The sequence below is a fragment of the Mugil cephalus genome, chromosome 13 (assembly GCF_022458985.1).
Source record: "Mugil cephalus isolate CIBA_MC_2020 chromosome 13, CIBA_Mcephalus_1.1, whole genome shotgun sequence".
NCBI classification, from domain to species: domain Eukaryota; kingdom Metazoa; phylum Chordata; class Actinopteri; order Mugiliformes; family Mugilidae; genus Mugil; species Mugil cephalus.
The window spans coordinates 17700124-17723671 of NC_061782.1; the positions used below are offsets into that span (position 1 = coordinate 17700124).

General features: G+C 40.9%; 1 protein-coding gene across 2 annotated transcripts in view; it reads right to left on the reverse strand.

Moving 5' to 3' along the window:
* Positions 1 to 3826: 3826 nt before the first annotated feature.
* ryr2b (ryanodine receptor 2b (cardiac)) overlaps positions 3827 to 23548 on the reverse strand; it is a 71072-nt gene continuing 51350 nt past the window's right edge. Inside the window, exons 82-104 of one of the 2 annotated variants that reach the window (XM_047603233.1) lie at positions 23390 to 23466; positions 23191 to 23264; positions 22805 to 22885; positions 20686 to 20774; positions 20429 to 20557; positions 19569 to 19673; positions 19255 to 19336; positions 17896 to 19181; positions 17674 to 17741; positions 17304 to 17448; positions 17095 to 17181; positions 15407 to 15619; positions 15142 to 15272; positions 14894 to 14936; positions 13336 to 13472; positions 12467 to 12527; positions 11980 to 12126; positions 11644 to 11778; positions 8988 to 9144; positions 8617 to 8681; positions 6691 to 6791; positions 5356 to 5407; positions 3827 to 4399 (exon numbers count right to left, since the gene is read on the reverse strand). In XM_047603233.1, the coding sequence (XP_047459189.1) occupies positions 4304 to 4399; positions 5356 to 5407; positions 6691 to 6791; positions 8617 to 8681; positions 8988 to 9144; positions 11644 to 11778; positions 11980 to 12126; positions 12467 to 12527; positions 13336 to 13472; positions 14894 to 14936; positions 15142 to 15272; positions 15407 to 15619; positions 17095 to 17181; positions 17304 to 17448; positions 17674 to 17741; positions 17896 to 19181; positions 19255 to 19336; positions 19569 to 19673; positions 20429 to 20557; positions 20686 to 20774; positions 22805 to 22885; positions 23191 to 23264; positions 23390 to 23466 (3561 nt within the window). In that variant the 3' untranslated portion in view covers positions 3827 to 4303. Of the gene's footprint in view, positions 4400 to 5355; positions 5408 to 6690; positions 6792 to 8616; positions 8682 to 8987; positions 9145 to 11643; positions 11779 to 11979; positions 12127 to 12466; positions 12528 to 13335; positions 13473 to 14893; positions 14937 to 15141; positions 15273 to 15406; positions 15620 to 17094; positions 17182 to 17303; positions 17449 to 17673; positions 17745 to 17895; positions 19182 to 19254; positions 19337 to 19568; positions 19674 to 20428; positions 20558 to 20685; positions 20775 to 22804; positions 22886 to 23190; positions 23265 to 23389; positions 23467 to 23548 lie in introns of both variants that reach the window. The other variant, XM_047603232.1, reaches the window with a different exon arrangement.

The following is a 23548-nucleotide window of genomic DNA, read 5'->3' on the forward strand; positions in this document are numbered from 1 at the left end:
CTCCCAAACTGAAATCAGATGCTTTAACAAAGAAGGAGTCACGGCTTATATTTAATTTAAGAAGCGCGGCAAAAAGAAAGTGCGAGACGCTCTCTCCACCACATTCTTCTCTCCCTCTCTCTCCTTCTTTTTGTCATCTTTTATTGATTTATAACTCAGATTATATCTCTATGATATATCTGGGCATAGAGGCATCAGTGCATCCCGCTACCGCATGCCCTCATATCCAAAAGCACTTTAAGTGCCCTCTATGCATTAGCCAACCTACAGCCAGCTGGCCACGCATAATTCCTGCATTTCTCATTGTTGGTTACATGTACCGTACATCACAACAGTGCCTCCGAGTAAGACCAACCTGAAGGCTGTGTATGACGGATCCATACCATTGATTTCCCAATGAAGGCTACGAAAAACGCCGGGGTCCATTAATCACTGCATACATTTAGCTAATGTGTCATATGTTCAGACTCATTTACATTACTTCTCATAGAGACCCTGGTTACGCGTGGCTGTGTGAATGCAAGTAAAATACCCTTCACTGCAGCTGCCTATTGTATTCTACACTGCAGAAAAGCATAAATATGCCGACATCTGCATCTGTAAAATGGACAAAGGATTTAGCCAACAGGTTATAAGCTCCAGTGCTAACTATTGATAAAAACCACAAAGGCTGAACTTGGGCAACAACATATAGTTAGGTTTATATTGTAGTTACAGTTCTTTAATCAATATGGGCTTAAACTGCACACTCTGAGCTTTAATTCATTTTCTGGGACTCAAAAGTGGGAAATCAGACTCCGAAGCTGGTGTGGGATACTTATTACTTCATCAATAAAGGAAACAAAATGTTTGGTGTCTACATTCAGAAACCAAAAAGCGCTGAAAGAGCCAAAGTGGCTCAATGTTAAATGAACCAGGATAGAAAAAACACAATCAAATCCTTAAGAAACATCTCAGGACTAATGGGATTGGTCAAATCATTCGGAGAAAAAAAGAACGCACCGGTTGGCCTGGACGCCAACAGAAGTCAGGGGGTTTTGTTGTTAACCCTCCACAACATCTAGCCAAGAGAAGAACGCCATCCTGGAGGTAGACATACGATTAGCAAAGTCAACATCACGTAAAACTTGGTTCCCAGTCTCAGTGGGTCATGACAGTTTATTGATGATGCTGCTGAAGCCAGAAGAATTGGCATAAAATCAGAAGCCAGGACTTTCTGAAAGTAAAGGTGTTAAATATTTTGCAGTGACCAGGCCAAGTGAAAGGGTAAAACTAAAGGCAGAAAGCCCTGAGAGCAAACAGAAGAAACAAGGCTAGAGCAAAGACCTGGTGAAGCATCACATAGGAGGAAACCCAGTCTTTGATGTTGTCCACGGGTTCATTGCCTACAAAGGATTCTGGACAATGAATGACCTTCAAATAAATTCATTTATGATCATTAATTTGTCTAATCCCTTAAAACATAACAAAGTTTAAAGTTTCCTGCTATTTAAGTCTGCTTTAAGTCCATGTTCAGCTCTATGAATGTTTTAGTAACCATTACCACTTTGAAGTCACACTTGTGCTTGTGAAATAAATCCATGAAGTACGTGTTTAATATAAGCACTGGAATGTGTGTTGGAAAGTTGTGACAGAAAAGAGAGAGGCATCAGTTAGCCTAATGAATAGCTGCTATATCGAGGTGGCTGAATCATCCTGCTAACATATCAGCAGACGTGACAGATGAGGTTTACCTATACTAGAGCGTGAATGCGCATTCATTTCGTCTATAGACATCAGGGACCTGAGTTGTGTCACGTAGTGCTGGTGTACTGTTACGCCCCACTTCATACTGTGAGCAAATTCCTTCAGCGAGTTGTACTCCACAACCTAAACTGCATCCAGAACTAATGGCCTTGGGATAACTCAACCACAGGATGGAAATATCATGAAGACTAGAGGGGGAAGTTTGGCCGCTACGAACGAACATCCATCTTATCCATAATATCTTTTGACCCAGCAGAAGTGGCAGTTATCCACTGTACAGTCAGTGTATTTAATTTGGGCTGATTTGGAGGAGTAAAGTCCCCTGTTTAAAATACATGGTGTTCCACTAAATCAGCTGTTGGAAGGTTACTTTCGAAACGCTACCGAGTCTGCCTTAGACGTGTGGTGTGAGAGAACGGCAAACAGGAGTTGGATGTCTGTGGGTTTGATGTTATGACAGTATGATTGATTTTTTTCATACTCACGAGAAGGGGATAAAATTCCAAATGAAATAGGCTTTTGATGAGAGGTTTCTCCTATTCCCTAACCTCTGGTCTAAGGCTGGCAGCTGATCAAATATGTTCGGCTGTAGCTCAGGAGCTGGCACCTATCATCCTTATGAATCTTCAAAAGTGGCATCGGGTTAAATGTGATCTTATTTAAACACAAATATCATATTTTTAATAACGTCGCCTTTTTTACTCTCCGTTTTCAAGAGTCAAGCAAAACATTTAAAAAAAAAATAAAGTAAATCCAAAGCTCAGATAAAAGCAAGTACAGTATAGCAGCTCCAATAGGCTACATCCAACTGTTGAGCTGAAATCCAATATAAACTTTTTCTAATTTAGCCAAGACAATTTTAAATCAATAACGTTTTTTTTTTTAAAAAAAAGAAAGAAAAGAAAGAAAGAAAAAAATAGAATGAGCTCTGCCAAAAAAAAAATAAGGTCGAAATCTCAAGAGACAACCTCAGGAGCTGAAAAAATGAAGCCAAGTGTTAATAACTGCAGTTCCTCAAATGGCCACTAAAGGCTCCAAAAGCGAGTCAAATTACCAAATAATAATAAATTTTTTTTTAAAAAATGTTCCAGTTTTAATAACCCAGCCTGGTGCAAAAAAAAAAATCCCTAAAAACTTTAAATTTTACATACGCGTGAAAACTGTAGAGGTTGGTACATTTTCTATAGGTCAACCACTTAAATTTCATCAGTTACTACCAGTGTTGCACGGTGAACATGAAATAACTGCTAGAAAACGTTGAGTTTAGAGCAGCCTCATTGGTCATGAGATGAGAAGATGATGATAGGTAATTTAGAGAACATTTAAATCATCCGTCAAGCATTAAAGATTAATCATTTAATCAAAAGATTACTCAGCCCAAATGTGATAATTAATACATCATCGTTAAATGGGGAAAGGCCAGTAATGATTTTGCTTATTTATTTTGTAGTTTTAAGCCACTTAACAAATTGCTTAATTACATTTTTGTGTATGCAGGGAAAGGGAAGAGTTCTTTTTTCTGGCCCTTCAATGAGTTACAACTGCAAATGCCTACAGGTCAAATATCAAAAGCAACATGAATTGATATTAGTGGTGGAATTGGCTCAGCTCGAAGTGTGACCTTTGCATAATGAGGACAGTATCAGTCGGTGGCCCTCCCACGCCCGTCATCCCGCCGTTAAAGTCAGCCTTTTAGCGGTTTAGGAAAACCAGAAATTGCTCCTTTTTGGTCCGCGAGTCGCACCCGAGAATCCAGCTGTCAATCAAGACGTTAAGCTTGTCGATCCATTTCCAGAGCAACAGTCTGACCCGCGCACTGGGAGATCTGCTGGCATGCTACGCTACAGCTGATAATGAGGAGGGGAAAGAGCTGAATATGAGGGATGAGAGAGGAGCAGAGGAAAAAAAAAAAAAAGAATTAGAAAGTAATGACAGGAGGAGGAGGAGAAGGGGGGGGTGAACAGATGAACACTACAGAGAGTCTCAAGAAACAGAAGAGGGTAAAAAAAAGCGCAAACCCCAGAAGATTGTTGAGTATTTATCTGGATGTCACACAGGGGAAATGGATGGGAGGCTGTGATTAGACAGACAAATCAGTTTATTCAGAATACATGAGACACATCAAGCCGGCAAAACGTTGTGGGACTCAATTTTTGAATTTCTAGCTTTAACTGTGGGAGATAATGATGTGTAAACTGTCACACTACTCCAGCTAGTTCAGAAATAGACTCAACAAACAACTGAAATGAGTAACTTCCTACCCACACGACACCCAAAACAAACATTCATTCTGGAGCGAAACACAAACTGGTGGTCCTCATTCTTTTGTAATTGAATCGATATAAATTTTATATATATAAATTTTATATATATATATATATATATATATATATATATATATGTATATATAATTTGGGATACTTGAGAGAAAACACACTCAAACCTAAAATAAATATATGGAAACACACAAATTGAATGAATTGAAATTGAACATCAATCAAGGCAGCTTCTGTTTAATGACGCCATCTATTGAGGTTTTAGACGCTCAGATTTCCTTTCATCCCAGTTGATCTTCATATTGCTTACGGAAACAGTCTCCCACAGGAAAGAATTCCCAGCAACGCTCCTGGTACATTTTCCACACATAGGATTCCTGGCAAAGTCAAGAGAGCAGTAATTTATCTTAAAGTCATCACCTACTTCAAATACATATATCCTTTAACGGTGAGCTCACTGAATGACTAACACAACCGATCTAACCAGCGTCCAAAGAGATTAAAATTTATTTTATTTGTTTTTTTTTACATTTTAGTGTGTCACGCATGCTGGAGCGGCATTTTACACATTCCACCACGCAGATCCCTTTTTGACACACACCTGAGGCGAACCCGTAGCTGAAAGAACACACACAGCATATTCCCAGGGGTGAGTCCCAGGAGCCGACTCCATTTACAAATACCATCCAGCCGTTGAAAATGTTCCCAGCTGATACAGCTTTAAACATTTCCTTCCGTTTATCAATCCTGCAGCACTGGGTTCAAGACGCACGGTGCCAAAAACCCAAATTACTCTAAAATAAGAACGGATTCATTATTTATATAGTAGACCGTGAGCATTCAGAATTAAAATTTATTCCTCCTCTATTTTGTTTGCGCGTCGCTTTTATAGATTTTCACACGCCGACTGCGAGACAGAGGTGAGAAAGACACAATGTAGCTGTGCGAGCTGTCGCACTGAAACAAAAAAAAATCATAACAAGCAGAATAAAAGCTATAAATGCAAAGCTCTACAATGGTTCATGGGTAAAAAGATAAAGCATAAGCAGTCGGTCTGTAATTTTATAATATAGTGTTATACTGCATATACTGTTATATATATACTGCGACGGCTTTTGAATGCAGACCCTCTCTTTAAAAGGTTACGCTGCAGATTTGTAATTATCATGACAAACGCTAGAATTAATGGGTCACTGAAGTATAGGGGAGCGGCTGTGGAAGAATATATAAAGAAACTTAAGCCTTGTCCATATCAGTGGGATTATTTAAAGTGCAAAGCTAGCTCTTGCTTGGATCGGGTCATGCAATAACACAGAAGAGATAATTGGTGTACCTGCCCCGTGTGCTCAGTTTCATCCTTGTTAATGAGGTACATCAGAAAGAATCTGCGAGGACGGAGAAGAGGGTATCATGTCATACCTCACACACGCACAGGGATTCGATACGGAGACGTAAACAGCAGCACAGAAATTTGTTGCCTTTAATCGAGAGCGCATGCACTTGGGCTGTGAAGGTTCTGGAAGAAGCTGAGGTGGATATAAAACAAGACACACCAGCTGTGTTTTTGACCATCAGGTTTAATATTTAATATTTGCACAAATGTAATGATGGAAATGAAGCAAAGAAATTTGGTTCTGTTAACTATATTAGGAAAAGTGATAATTGGTTTCAGCTCTGTGAAGTGAGACAAAAATGTCACATGAAGTAAGAGCATGCATAGTCATGAGCAGTCCGTCAGTCAGTGGATGGAATAGCATGTATTAGAGGGCATACTTAATCTACAAGAAATCTTTTGTTCCCTTCACCATAACCGCACTGAACAATATTAAATAGGCCCTGTAGCTTGTTGCTGGTCTTTGGATTCATGTCCTTTATTGTGTGTGTAAATGTGCTTATGTATGTTTCTTCTGGTGAAAGTGTATGTGCCTGTTGAGGCCTGTCAAGGAGGAATTTCTGCCACCGTCTGGGGCAGACAGTAAAGCTTTATCTTATCTATCTATAAGCTCTATAAACTACCAAAAACAAATTATTGTTATTATTATTATTATTTGCCATGCCACTTTAATGTAATTGACTAGGGTCATGTCTTTTCTGCATTTAGTACTTTAAGCACTTTATTGGTGTTTCATCCAGTTCTTGGATTTCTTTAGTTTGGACTCTCTTTTCTGTGTACCTGTAAACTAGAACTCAAACTTCTCATTAAGTACTATATGTATGTTCATGTTTGACTGGACTTGAATTGCATTTACTGATGCACATGTTAACAAAAAATTGATAGATAAGAAAAAGAAGATGAGCAAGAAACTGAATTATAAACACAAGTGCAGAGGCGGCTATTAGGGAGAGCTAAACATAAGACTGCCTTAAATATTTTACTTCAAGAGGTAGTCTAAACACTAAGAGAATAGCACATACTGCATCAATGCTGGCGGTAATTGTTTATAGAGATATACTGTTAAAGAGCCAAGGAGATGACTGATGAAGCTCTAAGGATGGATGTGTTACTGCTGTCTGTTTCAAAGTCTTTGTTAGGAAGGTTTAGTGATTGTGAAGCATGCATGGTATTTCCGTGTGTTAACAAGACTACTTTCGGCATTTGAAGTCAGCGATTAGTTGCAGCATTTGTGACTTTAGCAGGTTGAGGCGGTTGGCAAACAAATCAACTCACAGATAATTGGCCAAGTTGTGCTCCTGCAGAGTGTGAGTCTCGAAGCCATGAGGGACGGTGTCAAAGTATTCGCTTCCTATTCCACATATGAAACATTTGGTCTGCAGGAGGAGAGACGCAACGAATCATGAACAAACGAACGCTCTGCAGAGAGCGTTCCAAACCAAAATGATAAAATCCAAACCTCAAGACCAGTGGACTCTTGTTTTAGTGCTCCGTTATTCAAATGTGGCATTTAGTCTGCTTGCACAACAATAAAACACCTTTGCTTTTCTCCTTGCTCTTCTCTTAAAGGACGCCCTCCGGAGAACTAACACCAACGCTTTCTTTATAAGATAAAGAGGGGGATTTTCGTTGAGGATTTGCAGCATTTTGTGGATTCTGCATACTCTCACTGTCTTTGACAGAAATGTGTGTGTTTGGGGTTAATGCAATATGTATTTTAGGTCATTCCTATTTAGTGCAACAAATTGTGTGAGGACGGAAGCAGCAGCTGAACCTGATTTATCGCCGCTGAAAGCAGCAGAGCAAAACGCATCTGAAATTTAACATCTGGAAAAGCAAATGAAAAATCGGCTGTATTTTTTAAGACACGCACATGGCGTGAGAGCGGCTGTGTGTGGAGAACATGAAAGCACACGTTAAAAACTGATAAAAAAATAAATAAAATAAAATAACAACAAACAACACAATATACCAACATGACACAACATATGTTCATGATCATTTCACAGCCTCTGCCTGCGTCGGTCCTCCTCAGTCTTCAGCGTTCTGAAAATGTTTTGCTTGGACCAGGGCTGGACCAGGGCTCTCCATTTTTATTCGCTGTCGTTTTCTCTGTGAATGTAAACTGGCAGATGCTGACTGTGTGTTTGCCAAATGTCAGTGACCATAACAACTATGCAGCCAGGGACATTATATGAGTACGCTTTATGCTTAGAGGGGAGCTCACCTCTGTTTGTCCATCTCTGCTGCCTTGTTTCCTCAGTCTGGTAATAAAGAGGTCCAGCCTCCGATTACTCGCCTGCTTCTCCTTCACCTTTAAGCTTGTTTTCCTGCCCCTAACACATGCCAGTTTATGCGCATCAGCATGTCTATTCTTTTTCTCAGAGTTGGTTTCGGCAGCATTTTGTTCACACTCTCTAAAGCCTTTAGAGGTACACCACTAAGAGTCGCACTCTATTGAGGCTACCTGATCCACAGGGTCCCGAAAAGCAATATGTGGAATAATAATTAAGAAGGAAAGCATCTCCCTTTGTGTTCCACTGCATCTCGCCTGCACGTAACGAGCTCCAAATAAACTTACACTCTTACACTTCCAGATGCATTAGTATGCAAACATGCGCGACTCAAAGCTTCCAGAGCAAAGAGCGACCACGACAGTGGACAGAAAAGCTTTTATACAATGCAAATTTTGTGTATATTCCCATTGCATAACATAAGTGATTAATAATTGATTTTAAGTATCAGGAATTTGTTTTTCTCATTCTAGTGATTAGGCACTAATTATCCATGAGAAACAGTTAATGGTATTGTCTCATTAAGGCTAATGGTACGATCCTTTCTTGTGAAACGAGCTCCAGCAACAATCAAATCAACTTCATCCATCTAACCCTGTACACACACCCTCATCTCTAAGTTACATCTGGCCTCAAACTTAATTAGCCACCGACCTTGGATGAACTTGCTGCTAAATTAGTACAACGGCAGAGAGGCTAGTTGGTGGACGTATCAGACAGTTTCTTCTGTGGTACGACTCTAAGGGGATCAGATAATTACAGGATATTTATCCTTCAAAAGGACTACGCACTGTAGAATTTTGATGCCACATGTAATTTACTCAAATATTTGAATGCACATAACTCTGGTGCTTGTCTCTGTGTGTATGCATTTGTGACAGAAAGTGTAAAATCTCACAAAACTCACCTCCATGTCCTCTTTCACCTGCTCCTGCTGGTCTCGAAGCTCTCCAAAGGCATCAATAATTAAACCTACACCAAAAAAAAAAAAAAAAAAAACAGGACAGAGTTGTTGGCCTGCATATCTACTTATGCTTTTGCGTGTCTCTGTGTGCATGTGAATGACAGGCGTCTGCAAAACTTAAGGGCTCAGTCCCACATGAAAAATTCATCAAACATATTCCAGTGAAACAGGCTGAATAAAATCTGTTTGTGTGTGTGTGTGTGTGTGTGTGTGAGAGCATTGCGGTAAAAACAGGCAGCATACATGTTAAATCATGTGTGTAGTTCTTGAAGTTGAGTTTTACTTGCCAAACAAACTTGTCTTGCACGACTCACCTTGGATGATGGCCAGGAGGATGACGATGACGAAGAAGAAAAACGTGATGTCAAAGATGATGCGTTCCACCTCGAACTCATCCCCGGCGGGATCCTCGATCTCGTCACCAATGCCACCTCCTGCACGTACTCCCACGTACATGTGGAACATGTAACACTGGACCAACACACGTTTTCATTTAGAGCATAGTTCACTTTCTCCTCAATGCATTACTACCAGGCTGTCAATTTCTCTGGCTGGGGAGAATATATTAAGTATTTAAGAAAGACTGTTGTATTGTTTTATCAAAGTAAAGGATTATACAACTGTATGATGAAAATTCTAAATATAATGACCATATATTTGATGTATTTTCACGAGTGTCTATGCTAATTGCTTCTGGGGAGAAGGTTTTAAACAGGAATCCTTTTTGTGCAATTTCACAGAATATATATGTAGAATATTCTTCTCATCAGTATTTCCCCTTAAGGAGCTTATGTGTGAGTATGACGCAAAAACATCAAAAGTGTCTAGCAATGACTGTACTGTGCCACCAGAAAGTTGAATGAAAACAAAATTACTGCCACGCTTTACAAGAGCCAGTCAACCTATATTTTCCATGAACACTGGTTCATACACATGCCATTGACTCTGAAATAGGCTAACGTGTTACCTACTATCCTACTTACTACCAGTGGCGTCTTTGCATCAGGGGCACCGCCACAACACCTGTGCAAGGGAGGATATTACGTTTTCCGGCCCCAGAGCGCTTCTCATTGGCTGATTTGAAGTAAGGGGTGGGGACTGCTCAGGTCTCACTAGGTCAGCTAGCATCATTGACTGCATATACTAAGCTAACTGAGCTTATTCACATTTCGTTCATTGGTGGCGTAATGAATCGAGTTGACTACCTGGCTGGTGTGCGATTTTGAATTTTACCAGTTGAGCAGAAGTTGGATATAATATGTTTGGGACGACAACAACCAGAAGATTTAATAATTTCTCAAGAGAGAAAAGACGAAACTAGGTCATTCAACCAGGAGTGGAAAACTTGGTTAACCAGGAGCTCTTAAAAAGCACTTGTTGAATCTTATTTGTTTTTAATCTAAATGGAATTGATTATGTAGTTTACATATTGTTTGAATTATAATGGAATTTGTCTAATGCGTAACTGGCAATACTTGTGTGGGTGTGTGGGTTACGCAACCTCACGGAGCAGTCCAGCTGGCTGTTTGGCTGTGGTATATTACATGTATTGACTTTGTATTTTGACTGCTGTGTATTGGGTGTGCGTCGTTCACACCTTGAGTGCATTGTGTTTTTTTATTGTTGTCGCCTTATTGTTGTGACATAGTGAGAACTTGAACACTGCTGATTTATTCATATGGTAGCATGTCATCATTGGAACACTAGTGTGGTGGATAGCACTGATGACATCCAGCAAGGAGGCATGTTCGAGTTCGACTTGGCCCTTACTGGGTGTTTGCATGTTGCATGGGTTTTCTCCGGCAACTGTGTTTTTGTTGTGAGGGCCCTGATTATGGTATTTCTGGACTGAAGATTTGATTTGCATGGCTCCACCAGAATTTCCTGACCAAAATCGCCTACTTGCCCACTACTATCAACAACCCGCCAGAATTAATATATCACTTTCAGTGACAGGAGCATAAACTAAAAAAAACAAAAAAAAGATGTTGGTGTGTTTTGTTAAAAAGTTGAATTCTGCAAACGTCAGTTCGCCTTTTCACAGTTCAACAACCAACATAAGATATCATTAAAAATGTGTAGACTAACCTGTTTGTGTTTAAATGCTAAATCAGTTTTTATTTTTTATAGCTTGAGACTGAACACATCGTACATAGATAAGAGCAAGCTGGTCACCTGTCAGACTGATTTTTCATTTCAATATGGAATTATTAGATCAAAATAATTTATTATCCTGCAAATATTAGCTTTTTGTGTTTATTCCAGGATTTTTATTTGTCATTTGCAAACATACAGAAGCACAAAATTTTATTTATGATTCATTTGATAATGCTACCAGGTAATAAGGTCCTGTTAATCATGTGACCAACTTGTAGATTTTACCTTTTATTTTGTTCTAATTTACGCTAGAACCACAGAGAGTGGGGTGTCTCAACATCAAATTCTTTTCTGTTTGCACTGTACTCGTCTGAAAAATGCGGCAGCACTGTGGCGACAGGTAAGGGACTGCAAATTACCGTTGCTTAAAGTCAAGCATAAACATCAACAACAACACAGTGTGTGCCTGAGGGTTTAATGTAACAACCCCTGCCTCCTACAATAGCAGGGCTTTATTCAAATGCTATCGCTGCCCATCCGCCTGCATACGTGAGTGGCAGTGGAGTCGGCATTAGAATAGAGCAGGCGGTAAGGTGTTAATGCTGTGAATGACCAAACAAAGGCTCTGCTGAGGCTTCGGAAGGCTGCTGTCTATCCCTGTGTCTGTCACTTTATGGAAAAAGAAGGGGAAGACAAGGGGCTGTTTTCTCTTCCACAATGAGGATCTCTGTCGGAATCCTCCTCCAGCTCTTTCAATCTGCAGGTGGGAAATGAGGTGCGTGGCCGTGCTTGTGTTGGAAAGATCAACATAGGGAGATGACAGATAGTGGAAGACATATGTGGAGAGACAGAGTGTGTGCACACTTAACTCACAGTGAGCATGTCATTGCACTTCATGTCTTCGGTGTCATTGTCATCGCTCTTGTTGTAAAACTTTCGGAAGAAGTTGAAGGCTACGACCGTGTAGAGATACACCACAACTGCCAACAGGCCCACAGTCAGGACCAGCTTGACACATACACACACACACATACACAAAAGATTACAAAAGGATAGGCAAGAAGCAGATGGACGTCTTGGAAAAGCAACAATATAACCCTACAGCGTGAAAGTAAACATCACACACACATTCTAACAAGACCTATGAACACACATTGAGACAGATGGACAAAGCATTAAAGATGAACACACAGGTAAACACGCACACACCTGTTTCCCATTGTGTGTCACAGAAGAAAGGATGGTACGGAGTGTCTTGAAACCCATAGCGATGTCCAAAAGGTGCGCAGCGAAGAAGAAGTTGTTATAATGACCCAGAACTGACATAATCATGTACCAGGCCAAGTACAAGAAGGACTGTGAGAAAACACACATACACACAAACAGCCAATATAGATTACCTCGTCAGATACAGTGACAAATGTGTATCTTAGATAAGGCAGAATTACAGGATATTGCCATTGTCACCTCTGCAGCACGCGTATTGTTATCAAACTAAATCTTAGTACAGTAGAACAACATATTAAACAAATCAGGAATAAATCATAAAATGTCAGACAGGTCCTACACCTCTTCGGGGATATCAGATTATTAGACAACATAAATTGCAGGACGTGTCAGTTTTATTTCGGATGCACAGGAACAAGAGGGCAACAGCAAACGGAGTAAAAAGCCATAAAGCATTAGCCAAACTTACATTGTCAGTGAACACAACTCCTAGTTTCCAGACCTGGTACTTCAAGTCAATGGAGTTAAACCTGAAAATAAACGGCATTACCACAACGAGGATGACGATAAGAACCTGGAAAATAAGGTCAAAACGTTTGTGGCTAAAATCAGACCCTTAAGCAACAGCATTTTTTTTTTTTTTTGACAGAGCCTGTCTCTTATGTGGCTTCTTATGTGGCTTCTACTCAGAATGTCCTGTTCTTCCTCAAGTACGACATAATGTTCCCGGACCTTCTTTTGTCTGGTTGGGGAACAAAGACACATGGACATATCCTGAGAAACACCTACACGGTATAGATCCTAATAAAGGCTGTTAATGTTAATTTGGATAAAATGTTATTTCAAGGTGTTACTAACAAGGCCCCATGAGAGCTGGACATAACGATTAATAGTCGCATGGAGACATGAATACCAGGAGAGTATATATAGTCTTCATTCACCTCTGCAATGTAACACTACTGAAGAAAAGTTATTGATTTGCTCATTTGAGCATTTTGATATCAATACCAGGCTGCACTAATGCAAACATCCTCCAGAGAAATATGGCACATTAGCAACCATAGGGGCTATGATCGCAGCTCCCTGCTTAACTGTATATTACCATATTACCTTCCTACGCTAGATTTATTTATTTATTTTTTGGATTTATAGCAATGCATAAGTAATACTGAAATAAAGTCAAAACTTTTTTTTTTGTTCCTCTCTATAAACAGGGGAGAAAAAAATGCCTTTCAATGATGCACTGTAACATTTTCTGAAACTGCACACAGTGCAAAATAAACAAAACATTCGATGCTGGATCGTTTTATTTATTTATTTAACACCTCCTCTACTCACACAGGACCCCAGGCAGCGTCTCTCCTGAGCCTCTTCTTTTCTCTGGTCTCGGCGCTGAAGTCCAAAGCGGCCCTGTCCAGACCGAGGAGTTCACTGATCTTCTCGCAGCCGTACAAGTCGCCGTACTTATCCATCACCTGAAAAGGGCCAAAAAGACAGACTTGCATAGCAGCTGACACAATGGTCCGGCCCGCGTATTTCCGCCTGAATAAAATATGACGAGAGACAGCGCGAGGTAATTGGCTGCATTTTTCCGTACAGCCAGAGCCGTAATGAGGTGGCAGCATAGTTCTGCTGACAAGATGATGGCACTGCTTAGAATAACCACTGAACATAGAAGCCTGGATTATCCGATATCAGCATAACGGAGACACGATTACTCCTCCCACAGTGCAAGGGTGCTTGTGCAAATGTCTGACGATAACTCAGGTCTATATGAAAAATTGGTATTGATCAAGGCTTAAGATGGACAGAATACCTTGGCCAGAAGATATCTATTAAATTTAATCATATGACAGATTTTTCCTCATTGTGCTGGTCTATGCAACTTTACTTTATAAAATAAGAGCCAACTAAAGTCTACTTTTATTACAGATCTTGCTTTGTTATCGCAAACATAAGCAGGCATCGACTACCTGAGGGCAATCCTTTCACGGCAGGCTCTTAAACTGAAGCAATACAGAGGGAGAGCCAGGATTAAGCACCCACCCTAGTGGCAAAAAGCCAAAGTGGAAGTGCTTTAAGATATCCAGTAAATGAAATTCAAAGTCAGAATACTTCTTTCACTACTTCTTAATGGGCTAGACTGTTACTTTTAATACTTTTAATGCGATAGGACGAGCCGGAGGACGTAGCGGTTATAATTTCTACTTCTGAACCCCATCCGAGGAAGCAATTAGGCCACCTTTCCAAATTGGTGCTGCCAAGATTGGAATGATATCGCTGAGTAATGAAAATCGAGGCTTCGGAATATCCTTAAAGAAGCTAAGGAGGGCCTCACCAAAAAATACTTTGTGTTTAGTTTCAAAGTTGACGCAATAAATCACGGGTAAAAGTGGCACCGATCGATGGATTTTAAAGAAGAGGCTTTTCAGGCGGAGGAGGGATGATGCATTTGCAAACCTTTGAAGATTAATTGGATTCTCCCAATTCAATGATCGGTGTTCTAGTAAAACCAGCAGCTGTAGCTTGATTTTTAACAAAGTTACAGTTTTCTATAACAAATTGTTGAAAATTCTCCGTACAAACTCAAAAGTTTGTTAACATTTAATAACAAAAGATTTTCATCAAACAGATAATAATTCCATCTCCTTTCATAACGCGAGAGGCAATCTGAAATGAGGAGGCTAAAAGTGTTGCACTGGAGACAATAAAATCGTTTTGGTACTTGACTGGGGAATAATTACACCTGCCATTAAATGGTTCATTAAATGTCAGTTAGTTTTTTAATGCACTGTCACCGCGTGAAATATGCACACAATTACATACGCGCGTAAGCCCATTTAGATTCAAATATGTAATTTTGCGGCTCAGAATCAAAGTCCTCAGAAGACTTTACCTTCCTCTTCACAAATTTATCCCAGTAATTGCTCGGAAATGATCTGAAAAGACAAAGAGAGAATGGAAGGATCTGCAAGATTCACAAGGAAGGAATTTGAATTGCAAAGTGCAACTGATACATCAGTAAGAGCGCATCATTTCTGTACTCTGCCGTAAACATGTGGCAACTGCAGGTTTCTCACATTTAAAGCACAAAAATGTGTTTGGAGATTAACATGGCTTTAGTTTACGAGGCTGTCAACATACGGCGTGTTAATGACCAGTCGGTCCCACTGTCCTTTGATGTCCTCCTCGGGGGGCTGCTCCGTCACGTACAGCCCGTCAAACTCCAGCCTCCGCGCCACTTCCTTCTCGCGTTTGAAGATCACTAATGGCAGCTTGAAATCATATGCACGAGATTTATCATGGTTAACGCCTGGATTATTAGAATTTTTTTTTTTTTTTTTTTTTTTTTTTTACTGGAATGTTTTGATTGGGTTCAAAATTAAAGAAATGCAGCTACACGGCGCACCTTGAGGCGGTAGTAACCAATAATGCAGCAGAAGGAGATGATTGTGTGTGCTACTGCCAGGAAATGGAGAGAGGGCTCCATGTATCCACTGCTCTCCTCCAGCACAAAATAATCTCTGCCTCTGCTGTCGTCTTCAGCAGCGGGGGCCGGCTGCTCGCTGCGAACGGATGCGATAACTTCCTCGTCTTCTTTCAAAGGAGGCAACGACGTGACCTGGGAAGACAGCGGGAAGTCAAAAGAGAGAGGAAATTCACTCAAGACGAAGCGCTTAGTTTTGATAATGAAGTAGAACTGGACATTACTAGATTATTATTATTAACAAGGATTGACTCCTTTCTGGTATCTATTTATGCTCATGTGTGAAAGCTACAACAGAGGGTTTTAGGTCAGTTTCCCTTGATCCATTCATCGTTTATTTATTCTGAGAGGACAAGGTGAGATCAGATGTTTATTTGGATGAGCCCAAGCCACCGCTGTAAATTTAAATGTCACAACTTTTTCATTGTGAAAGTAGGAGAAAGGTAAAGGAGTTAAGTCAATCATGCCTGGGCCTATGGCACTCTGATGAAATAATGGCAGTATTTATACATGTTCGTTTTTTTTAAGCTGGGTGTCCATGACAACCTTTCCTGAAAACATGCTACGTATTAAGCGCTGCTGCAGCTTCACATTAAAACCACTTTGCTGGCAAAACGGAAGTTGGCGAGCAGCGTGTTTTCCCAGTGAGCTCAGTGCTCACCGCCATCATCCAAATATGCGTCTATAATACAGAACATTGTATTATTTGTTGAAAGTGGATAAATATGAAATATTACATGTATGCAGCAGGCGCAGTATGAAGTTAGCTGAAAAACTGCAGGTGACATGTTGCACAATAGACAAGTATTTGTAGAAAATGTTTGCATTTTTAGAGCAGAAATAACTATTCTGCAAATAAAAATCTGGCATTAGTATTATACAGCAGATTAATGATGATACAGAGTCACTCTTGTATATGCAGCATTATCCTGCCTGGTTGCTGCACATTTTAACTACTGTGGCATAGAGAATAGAAAAAATATTTTAAGCAGTAATCACATTTTGTGTATGTAATTGTATCTACAGTCGTCAGATAAATGTGGTCAAGTAGTACAACATTTCTGTAATGTGTTTGTTTAATTCAGGGCCCTATATAACAGTTACACCATTTTATAGTGGTGTCCGAAACCTTAGTCATCAAATTCTATGCTCTACATAGGGACACTCAAAATCTCCCATAAAGCATTGCCAAAAGTAGCGACCATCCGATGGTCACTCAACGGGTGGTGGATATCCCATCATGCATTGTGTCTCTAGCTGTACCGCCGTTAATGACCCTTAGTGGCTGTTACTGAGACACATTTTGAAGCTTCGTGCGTGAAACATGAAACTTTTTTTAAACATTATTTTATTTTTTAATTCATGAACATGACGCACATTTGTTTACAAAACCATCACGTTTTAGTTATGTGTAAATTACAATGGTCTTGCCGCGGCAGTCAGACACGTAACTGCGCGTCAAACGATGATATGATTATGTAGTGTCTGAAAGCTGCTGGGATTGAGCTCACTATATAGCGAAACCCAACATAGGGAGGAGGGTGAGGGGATGAGTGAGCAATTTCAGAAACACGGTTAGAGTAGCAGTACTCCAACAGGCACACACTCACCTTGTAGAAGAGAAGGATGAAGTTGATGGCGAAGGCAACAAACAGAGCCAGTAAGCGTATGTTATAAAAATTCCTTGCGAAGTAGTTCTGGGAAAAGAAATATGAAAAAGAAAATTGTACTTTAAGAGGGTGTAAGTGTTCGTCCTTATCTGCGTTAGAATGTGTATATATACATGTACAAGCATGTGTTGAGTGTCTCTGTATATTACCAGCAGGCTCTTGTTGCGAGCGCTTATCATGTCCCAGATGGCAGATTGTTGGCCGTGTGGCTCCTTTGACTTATTTAAGCATCCCTTCGCTCTCCATCCGTCTTGTGATTTCTCATTCCCAGTTTTCTTCTCAGACGTCTTCCCTCTGCAAACGATCCAAAAACAAATAGAAGTAAGGACGGGTCAAGGAGCTTTTCACTTGGGAATGTGTGGGGCGATGAAGTCAGACTGAAGGTGACCAGTTATTTTATCACAAAACTTTTGTTTATTTTAAATTTCAAATCTCTTATACTTTAACCTCACCGTGTTATAAGGAAGTTACAGTAAATAAGTCATCTTTAGGAATTTAATGGGGAAGCAAAACACTCACTCTGTGTTTTCTGAATCAGGCATCGTCTCTGCCTCAGCTTTGTCCTCTGTGGCTGTGCGGTCTTTAAACTGCTGCGGGTGAAATTCGTAAGGAAATCAAATATTAATGGGAGTCAGTACAGCATCAAAGCAGTACAGGCAAAGAGCAGCCGTGACACTAAACATGAAAACACAAACAAAAAGAACCTGTGAGAAATACAATGTCGTGCCACATAATTCATACCGCTGCCTGTTGCGCCTCAGAAATGTCAGCAATTGTTCGCGAGGTGGTGCTGAACAGGTCAGAGAGACTGGCGGTGAGGTCCTGCGTTATAATTCTGTACTGACTGCCCTCCTTCTTTAGTTTGAGGCCAAATATGTCCGACAGTACATTCGCCTCTCTGTGGGAGGTCACAGCTGCCATCTGCCCAATCTCCCTCAATTCTCTCTGGGACGAGAAACTGGAAGAGAACCTCCTCAGCCGATCCACGCCGCTTGGCACGTCCATGACCTCATCAAGAGTCGGGTCAAGGATGCCACCAAGCAAGTCGGATATCCTCATCCGTTTGGCTCCCTCTATGAGCCCCCCACTTACGAAGGCCAAGTACAGCACATACACGAAGCCACGGACTACAACACAAACGCACCGGACCTGGGCCGTAAAAATTAACCTGAGGAATGAAATCGCTGCCGTGAGGACGTCCCTCAGAGTCAAATTCATTAATGTCTTTAGGCTTTTCACGGAAAACAGACATGTCAGCAAGAAGCACCAGCGGTACAAGAAGAACCTTCCTGTGCTGTCCAGGCTCTTTTCCTCACTCGTCTTCTCTTCCTCTTCGTTTCCCGTAGACCTCTCTCCAGCATTAGAGTCGGATATCTGGGCGGCGAGCTGCATCTCAAAGATGGTGTCCTCACAGAAATTGACGAACATCTCCATTTTCTCCTTCTCGCCGCCCTCGTTGACTACGTCAAAAATGAACTGCCTTTTGGACTCTTTGACCTGGGGCTTTTCCCACTGAGTGCGGCTGTATTCACTGATCTCAAAGTAGACACGTTCGAAACGCTTCCCGCTGCCAAGGATCTCAATCCGCCCAAGGCAGGGCTCGAAGTAAGTCAAGACGCACTCTGCCAGCTCCAGGAACGTCCTCAGTCTCGAATCGTTGGGCATGTGTTCGGACAAGTTGGTGAGAAGGACGGCGATGCTGAAGCCGATGTCTTTCGCCGGCTCGTGGAAGCGATCCACGAAGGCTTCGTAGTCCACAATTTCACTATCGTCAGCCTCCGTGCAGGAGAGCAGGAAGTGAGTTTCAGCTTGGGAGAAGCGCTTGCAATTTTCCATGGCTCTCTGAAAGTCCTTCTTGGATATGCTGCCCTTCCGATCGCGGTCATACTCGCTGAAGGCGTCCGAGGACGTGAAGTCTTTAAGTTTGAGGAACATGTCAAAAAACTTGATGATCATCTCCACATTTCCGGACGATTCCACCAACATGTCCACCATCTGCTTTCCAATAGTTCCATTGACAACGTTACCTGCAGGAAGAATACAAGAAAATATAACAACCTCTTTATTACACTACACATCCAAACAACAACAGATATTTACCTTCCAGCATGGAAAGCAAAAACACAACCATGTCCTTCTGTAAATCCAGGAGCTCTTTCAGAAGTTCAATTTGCCTTGAATCCTGTGCAAAACAAAACACATTCGAGTTGCATTTTATTAGCAAACTTTAAAATAATTCACATTCTGTACCTATGTTTAGAGGGCACAATACCAGAGTTAGGGTTTATATTAACATTGCCAGCAGACAGAAGTGAGGGCGGCACACTATAAGCAAAGCACAGCATAATCGGTTTCTCGTTTATTGAATTTCAGAGGCAAATGAGCTGCAGCGTCAGCAGATCAGTGAGCTATACCTGAGAGAGTTTCATCTGCAGCTGAGCAAAGACGTGCAGGAACCCCACCACGGCGTCCCATAGACGACTGTGAGCGAGACTCTGTTGGTTCCCAGTGCACGGTCCCTGGGGAGGCCACACGATATTGTGAGATGCGAGGAAACACACTCCGGTGTAAAAACCTTGGGCACTTCAGAGCACCAACAGGAAGGCATCTGATCAATATCTTCAGCGTGACAACTAGGGCTAGAACAACACGCTGATAAAAATCGATGACAGCTACCTAAATACTTGAGCTATTACACTGAGCTGTATCTGGCCGTTGGTTGGCGTTCAGGAGTTTCCGTTGAGTCCTCATTAGCAGATGCTAATGGCCAGTATGGCAGCGCTGATTTCGAGCGCATTTGCAAGATGGAAGCAGTTAATTTATGCACATACAACCCTAAAATAACGAATGTAGATTTCCATTAATGATTATCCTTTTGCAGACTTCCATTTTACATAAATCTAAACTTCAATGATTAATATCATCAGTAGATCAAATCTTAAGTATGAAATGTTTTTGTCATTTGTATATTGTATATAATAAAATAAGCAATGAAATTATGTTTTGTACTTAGTTGCTTATTTGACTTTTCAGAAAATAATCAAGGGATTAATCAAAAACACTAAGGAGTCCTGCTACATACATTGTGCCCCCCACAGTGCTCTGTCTATTGCAGTTTGTGCAACACTAATTTATATCTTAAAAACTTGTGTCTTTGTGGCATCTTTACTTTACTGTCGGTGCCTAAAGACCTCTAAATAAAACTGTATATAGTCAGAAAACTCACTAAATTCAACAGCAAAACCCCTGTGACATGTAATGGAGCACGGCTCACCTGTATGTACTCAGTGAGTGTGTTGAAGACCTGTTTTGCCACCTCAATGGCTTTGGAGAAGTTATGTTGGCCTTGTGCATCAATCACCTTCTTCCCCGAGTAGTACCAGAAGAAGTCGCTGATTGATTCCTGTAACGTGGCACAGAAAAAATATCTGGGACTGAGCATAAATAAACCCTTTAAAATAAGATTCCAGAGCAGAACAGACCAAATAAGAACAAACTCTATCCAAAACAGCTAATTATTAGGCTTCTTACCTGCACTCTTAGCAAATAATCCACAGTGGATATAATGATGTTGACCGTGGTGTTGTTGCCTGTTTGTGTTCTCAAGTAATTCTGAAAATCTGACACACAAAGTATGAGCATGTTAAAAAGATAAAAAGAATGCAATTGCAAATTAATACCCTCACCTCTCAAGACCCCATCTGAATCGATTTGATGCATCCCATTTTTTTTTTGATTTTATTTTATTTCATCTTGTCTAATTTTTTAGTGGGCATCCTTTATTTATTCATTATTTATTCATTATTTTCTAATTTTTTTTTCTCTTTCACCTCGCTTATTTTATTTAATAATTATTTCTCCCATTTGTTGTTCTTGAGGGATGTTCTCATTGTGGTTCTGTGTTCTAATGTACCGTATTCTATATATACATAAACAGGGGACATTAACATGAGCACATCAGTTTTGAACCACTGCTAATGTGCTACAACTTTAACTTGACCAACAGGTTAAAGATGGTGATATACAGTGGGGGAAATAAGTATTTGATCCCCTGCTGAATTTGTAAGTTTGCCCACTTCCATAGAAATGATCAGACTCTGGTTTTTATGGTTGTTTACTGGTTATGGGTATAGACAGAATATCAGTCGAAAATGCATAAAAAACACACAATCTAAAAGTTATAAATTGTTATGTATTTTATTAAGGGAAATAAGTATTTGATCCCCAAGCATAACACAAGTCAGTACTTTGTAGAGAAACCTTTGTTGGCAAGCACAGCGATGAGACGTTTCTTGTAGTTGGTCACCAGGTTTGCACACAGCGCAGGAGGGATTTTGGCCCATTCATCTTTACAAACAGTCTCTAAATCCTTCAAGTTTCTTGGCTGCCTCTTGGAAACTCGGAGCTTCAGCTCCCTCCACAGGTTTTCGATCGGGTTAAGGTCTGGAGACTGACTAGGCCACTCCATGACCTTAATATGCTTCTTCTTGAGCCACTCCTTTGTTGTCCTGGCAGTATGTTTTGGGTCATTGTCATGTTGGAAAACCCACTCACGAGGCATCTTCAGTGTTCTTGCTGAGGAAAGAAGGTTTTTGTCCAAGATGTTACAGTACATGGCTGCATTCATTGGCCCCATAATGCGGTGAAGTTGCCCTGTACCCTTTGCTGAAAAACAGCCCCAAAACATGATGTTTCCACCTCCATGCTTAACCGTGGGTATGGTGTTCTTTGGGTCATACTCACGTTTTTTCATCCTCCAAACACGGCAGGTCGAGTTAATGCCAAATAGCTCAACTTTGGTTTCGTCAGACCACAGCACTTTCTCCCAAGCCTTCTCTGAGTCATTTAGATGTTCACTGGCAAACTTAAGGCGGGCCTGTACATGTGCCTTCTTGAGCAGGGGGACCTTGCGGGCACTGCAAGAGTTCAATCCATAACGGCGCAGTGTGTTGCCAACTGTTTTCTTGGTGACGGAGGTCCCAACTGCTTCCAGATCATTAACAAGCTCCTGCCGTGTTGTTTTAGGCTGCTCCCTCACCTTTCTCATCATCATCCTCACTCCATGAGGCGAGATTTTGCGGGGAGCTCCAGACCGAGGACAGTTGATGGTCCTTTTATGGGTCTTCCACTTGCGAATAATGGCACCAATAGTTGTCACCTTCTCACCAAGCCTTTTGCTGATGGTTTTGTAACCTATACCAGCCTTGTGCAGGTCTACAATCTTGTCCCTGACATCTTTTGACAGCTCTTTGGTCTTGCCCATGGTGCTGTAGAAGTTGGAATGTAAGAAACTGATTCTTAGAGCAGGTGTGCTTTATATACATGACGAGTTAAGATCAGGAGTATTGGTAATTAGTTGACTGAGCACAGCTGTGTGCCACATGCGCACCAGCCAATCTGTAGGAGCCTGAATTCTAAGTGAATTGTTGGGGATCAAATACTTATTTCCCTTAATAAAATACATAACAATTTATAACTTTTAGATTGTGTGTTTTTTATGCATTTTCAATTGATATTCTGTCTATACCCATAACCAGTAAACAACCATAAAAACCAGAATCTGATCATTTCTGTGGAAGTGGGCAAACTTACAAATTCAGCAGGGGATCAAATACTTATTTCCCCCACTGTATAACGTATGGCCAGTAACCTGAGTTGTGACCTTCACAGAGCAGCTGCAGGAATCGGAACAGGTCACAAGTGAGGTCTTTGTCAGGCATCACCTTCTCCCCTGGTAAACAAAGATGGCAGACAGAAATGGCGAAGCGAAAGGAATGAAGCAATGACAGGAAATGTGTAACAGAATGAATGAAAGGACGTAGGAGTGTCAAAAGAGGAGGGAGTACAAACAATTGGGTCACATTGGAGTGGAGGGAAACATCTGTTGATAACATTAAAAAAAATAAAATAGTAATTCTCTGGAGTGTAAATCCAGCATAGGTCCAAGGCCAGGGCTCTCACAGCTGGCTCTTCTACTACGGTGAGGATTCACAGTAGTAGATTTTCTTTTTTTCCATTTCCATTTGAATACAGTACCTGAGCTCTCGTCCGTGGCCATGCCTAATCCATCTGCTTTGTTCTGCCTCTCAAATGCGCTCAGATCCAGAACACTGGAGAGCAGAAAGATCATACACACACACACACACGCAGGAAAAAGGATAAGCAAAGCTTTTGCACTCTTACCATTTTTAGCAGTCAATATATGAAGCCTCCCTCCTCACTTCACCTAACTCACCTACATGTCCGCATGAGTCCCGCCATGCTCCGAAAGAAGCCAACATCTCGCTTCTCTTTCAGATAATCCAACATTTTCTATCAAACAAAAGCATCAAAGACGAGGTCTGATAAATGCAGGGGGATCTCATGTGAAGCAGATATGATTAGCTTAAAATGA